At 50.0% G+C, this 5,164-nt stretch overlaps 1 protein-coding gene across 1 annotated transcript in view; it reads left to right on the forward strand.

Moving 5' to 3' along the window:
- LOC104465214 (collagen alpha-1(II) chain) overlaps nt 1-747 on the forward strand; it is a gene marked incomplete at its 5' end in the record, with an annotated part of 1,196 nt that extends 449 nt beyond the window's left edge. The window contains 2 exons of the mRNA XM_010078169.1: nt 242-484; nt 601-747. Of these exons, the coding sequence (XP_010076471.1) occupies nt 242-484; nt 601-747 (390 nt within the window). The remainder of the gene's footprint in view (nt 1-241; nt 485-600) is intronic.
- Nucleotides 748-5,164: the final 4,417 nt, after the last annotated feature.

Genomic DNA, 5,164 nt, shown 5'->3' on the forward strand with positions numbered 1-5,164 from the left:
CTGGAGGGGTTCAAGGCCAGGCTGGATGAGGCTTTGAGCAACCTGGGCTGGTGGGAGGTGTCCCTGCCCATGGCAGGGGGTGGCACTGGGTGGGCTTTAGGGTCCCTTCCCACCCAAACCACTCTGGGATTCTGTGATAGGATTTTTATGAACAAAAAGTATGGAAGTCCTCTCGGAAGTTGGTTGAAAATCAAGTTGTTGTGACACCCCCAGAGTTTAACGTCTCACCTCTTCCCTCCAGTTCAGCTATGGCGATGAAGACTTGTCACCCAACACTGCCAACATCCAGATGACCTTCCTCCGCCTCCTCTCCACCGAAGGCTCCCAGAACGTCACGTACCACTGCAAGAACAGCATCGCCTACATGGACGAGGAGACAGGCAACCTGAAGAAAGCCCTCCTCATCCAGGGATCCAACGACGTGGAGATCAGAGCCGAGGGCAACAGCAGGTTCACCTACAGCGTCCTGGAGGACGGCTGCACGGTAGGTCCACAGGCGCCTACGGGAGAAAGACGTAGACGATGAGTTGGGGTTCAACCCGTTGGGTTGGAGGACTCGAGAGCATCTCATAACATCCTTCCTCCGGGTTTTCTCCCCAGAAACACACCGGGAAATGGGGCAAGACAGTCATCGAGTACCGATCGCAGAAGACCTCGCGCCTGCCCATTGTAGATATTGCACCTATGGACATTGGTGGAGCCGATCAGGAGTTTGGCGTGGATATTGGCCCGGTCTGCTTCTTGTAAAAAGATTTTATTTGTGTGTTTGTTTGTTGTTGTTGTTTGTTGTTTTGTTGGTTTGTTTTTTTTTTTTTAAAACCAGCCCAATACCATTAAAAAAAACCCTAAAAAAAACCCCAAAAACTCACCCTAAGGACCTGAGTACTTTCCATACGACTTCTGCACTGAATGGCTGCAACGACCCCTCGGTTCACGCCCGTCCGTCGGGGAACCACCGACCGCCTCTTGCCAACGCTGTCCGGGCAGGCTGCGAAATTGAAAAAAAAACAAAACAAAAAAACCCTTACGGTCTTATTTATTTATTCTCTTCCTATAAGACCTATTTTTTAGGTCAGGTGGAGGTGGGAATCTAAGTGACAGGTCCGATGGTCCTTCCCTGCAAAAATTTGGCAAAATTCGGGTGTTGCGAATCCCCTCCCGCCCCCCAGCCCCTTCCCCTGTGTATCACCAGCAGGAGTGCTAATGTATCATACGTCAAAACAACAAAAAAAAAAATATGGTGCTATTCTTGTACAACAAGTCTGTATTTTTTAACATCAGTTGATATTAAAAAAAGAAAAAAACTTTTGGTGGAAAGTACAAGTCGATGTGGGCTTGGTTTTTTGTTGGTGTTTGCTGCTGTCTGACTCCTTTCTCCCCATTTCTCAGGGTTTTTGGGCCAAATCTCCAAATTTTCTGGAAAAAAAAAACCCCACCCCAAAACAAATAAACCCCCCAAAAGTCAAAAAAAAGGAAGGGAAAATCATCTTAAGTGAAAAATCTTGAAACACCAGGAGCCAATTAAAGGATCCCTTGTCCCATTGCTCGGACACCAGTAAAGGAAACCAGTAAAACCAGTGGGGAGGGAGACACAGAGACAAATCGTCCTGCAAATCAGTACAGCCACGGCCAGGAGCCCCCTGACCCTGTTCCCTGTGGAATTTGTCCCATTTTGTCCATTTAAAAATATAATTTCAGGTATTTTTTGCAATAGGGAGGGTGGCAGCGTTCACTGACATCGTGTAAAGCAGCTGCGTCTTCGGTACCATAAAAAGTTATAAATGTAAATTCTTCCCTTCAGCAGCCTGGCTCATTAGAGGAAAAGCCTCAGTAGCTGATTTTTTTTTAAAATTATTTTAAAGAAAATCAGCCCACGGGCCCCACAAGCATTAGACACGCTCCAGCTTCACGTACCGGCGGCTGTTGCTGGAGGAGTTGATGAGTTTCATGACAGTGCTTTGGGTAAAAGATCGGCTTTCCGCATCCGCTGATAGCGTGGGCACTGCAGGTTTTCATTAAGAGAAATTAGGGCTTTAAAGGATTAAAAAAAAAAAAAACCAAGAAAATCAGCCCACGGGCCCCACAAGCATTAGACACGCTCCAGCTTCACGTACCGGCGGCTGTTGCTGGAGGAGTTGATGAGTTTCATGACAGTGCTTTGGGTAAAAGATCGGCTTTCCGCATCCGCTGATAGCGTGGGCACTGCAGGTTTTCATTAAGAGAAATTAGGGCTTTAAAGGATTAAAAAAAAAAAAAACCAAACCTCTTTTAAAAGTGCTACTTTGGGGCCCTCGTCTCGATTTTAAACACTCACAGCTGGCAGCACAGCAGCAACCGCCGCTGCTGGAGCACCTGAGGGCTGGGATCTTGAAAAAAAAAAAAAAATATTGGCAGAAGAAATTCATTAAAAAGGATTAGGAAGGATTTTCAAAGGAAAACACCCTTTAAAAGACCAAGTGCTTTGCCACACAACCCGCAGGGCACCCCGTGTTATTAGCGCTGTGGCTTCCACACAACAAATTTGGGGAAAAATTTGGGGGAAAGCTGTTCCCCTGCTCAGCCAAGCTCCAGGGTTGGGGTTCCTGCTGCAAGGACCCTATGAGCCCCCCCCAAAATCACCCAGGTAAAAACAACCTCCCCCCCTTTTAAGACCTGGGGATGGGGCAGCAGCTGAAGATGACGACAGGGGTGGGAAAAGCAGCTGTGGGGTGCAGGAGGCTGGGGCACCCCAAAAGGAGAAACCCACAGTGCCAGGATTGAGCCTCCCCAGGCTGCCGAGAGGGAGGAAGCCGAGGAAAGGAGAAGGATAAAGAGCAAAGTTTGTGATTTCCTCAGCTTCCTAAAAAAAAGGAAGTTTGATTCATCATAAATTGGGGGTTTATGGAAGTGTGAGCAGCTCGTGATGGGGATGAGCAGGGACCACGCGGCGTGACGGGAGCTGGGGCGATGGCTCCAGGTGCTGAGTTTTTTGCCCCCCTGCCTGAACAATCAGCAGCAAGAGGAGAGGTACTTGTGGGTAAAAGATGACCCGATACCAGACACAGGGCAGAGCAGGAACCCCAGGATAAAATGTTTGAGGAAGGACAAAGGCAGAGCTCTTCTTCAAACAAAGGACACGGCCCAGTAACGTCCAACTCGGCTTTAATAAGTAAAATTCAGTTCTAGAAACCAACTCCCAAGGCAAAAATGCTGCTTTTTAAAAAAGGGAAGGTGCGTTTTTATTTCACATTTGCACAGAATCAAGTATCCTTCATTGAAAAGCACCACGAGCCGTTCCCCTCGCAGCCTGTGTTTCCACAAACACGCTCACGACCTCGCGCCCAACAGGCAAAGGTGCCGGCAGGGAGGAAACGAGGGCAGCGGCCGGAGCGACCAAATTCCAGAAAAACTACAAAAAGGCAGAAGCAGCGTGAAATCCTCCGAGCTGCAAACAGCACAAATCCGCAGGGAGAACGGCGGCAGGCTGAGCTTTCACAGTTATTTAAGGACGCAGCTGATACCGTCTGTAGGGAACAGCCGGCTGCTGGGAGATGCCTTTGAAACACCAAATTCCCCCAAAACCAGTTTAAATCCCCAATTTAAATCGTTTGTGGCAAGCACGGGTACAAAGCCACGCTGAGTGATGAGTTCCTTGGCTTCAAACCCCCCGAGAGCCCGCAGCTGCGGGGAGAGGAAGGTTCAGAGCCGTGCAGAGGAGGAGGAAGGTCTGATTCACGCAGACCCTTCGCACGTCCCCAGCGGCATCGTCTGCGTTACGAGTGCCAGGTTTTGGTATCAGTTTGCTGTAGGTGGCCTCAGCTGCCAGCAAACAAGATCTGCACAACAGAGAAAGCGAGTTTCAAAGGTTTCAAATCCTTCTGGCACACGTTAGAGGCAGAAACCTTCTCTGTGTCCATCCCTTTTTATCAAGGTCTGCTTTGAAACAAACCAGAGATGCTGCCACTGAACAAAAGTGGAATAAATTCATTGCACAGAACGAATTTGTTTCCCCTGAAAGGACCCAACGCAGTGCTAAGCTTCAAAAAAAGCTGCAAAAGTCAACCCGAAATCTTTGGGATCTTCAGATCTCAAAGCATGAAGCTCGAGAGTCTGGTTTCCCCACCAAAAATTAATTCTTCAGGACTGAAGAGGAAGGCAGGCGCAGCAGGAGCCTGGCTTTGGGAGGGGACCCGCGTGCTTGGACAGGAACAACACCCCCGAGCAGGTTGTGCAGACAGGCCGGCAGCGCAGCCCAGCGGCACACAGAAGAGCACAAAAGGGAGCCAGAGCTTTCAAATATCAAAGTCACTCGCCATCCCTCTGCTTCCCTTTGAAAAATCCCTGCTCCCTTCTAGAAATTAATATGCACAAGAATCTGCCCACGGAAAAACAGCAGGGCTGGCTCTCGGCTGCGCCTCACGTGGAGCGGGACAGCAGAGGCAGCGGGTCCTGGGCGGCCGTGGAGTTGGTGCTGCAGTCCACGTAGTGGTACGTCTCCAGAGCGCTCTGCGTCCTGTGGCCGATGTACGAGAGCTTCACCGACGTCCTGGGAGGGAGGAAAAGCAGTTCAGTGGGGAGAGGACCTGCGACAGCGATCCTTCTATCAAAATCAAAAACTCAGCGGGTTTTACACTCATCATGGAACTCCCTCTTCCCCCTCGAAAGCTGCAGATTCTCTCGGATTTTCGCTCAAAACCGCTCGCTGCAGCAGGCAGAGATACGCAGAGCTGGCGAGCGCAGGCTCTGGAGCACACCAGCACTCACGTGAAAGCTCAGTGTGGAGCAATCGGGCGTCTTCTCCTCCCTATCTGACATTTCCCCCCACTCTCTCAACCAGCCTGGATTAAAAGCTGACGCAGCGAGCCGGGCTGGGGTGCTTGCCAGGCGGTATTTCCTCCGTGCACCCTAAATTCGCAGCAGCAGCAATCCCCTTTTGAGTCAGGAGCCGAGCAGAGAACCACCCACCTCATGAAGATCAGGATGTTGTGTACCTTCACCTTGGGAAATGTGCAAAAGAAACTGCAAAAGACCAAAACCAACAAAGGAGGTCAGCAGAGGCTACGCAGGGTGGCAGAGACGCGTTTTCTCGGTATCTTCTAAAGATATTTTCCTTTTGGTGCCAGCAATCCCCTTTTGAGTCAGGAGCCGAGCAGAGAACCACCCACCTCATGAAGATCAGGATGTT

This window comes from Pterocles gutturalis, unplaced genomic scaffold, assembly GCF_000699245.1.
Source record: "Pterocles gutturalis isolate BGI_N339 unplaced genomic scaffold, ASM69924v1 scaffold33378, whole genome shotgun sequence".
Classification (NCBI taxonomy): domain Eukaryota; kingdom Metazoa; phylum Chordata; class Aves; order Pterocliformes; family Pteroclidae; genus Pterocles; species Pterocles gutturalis.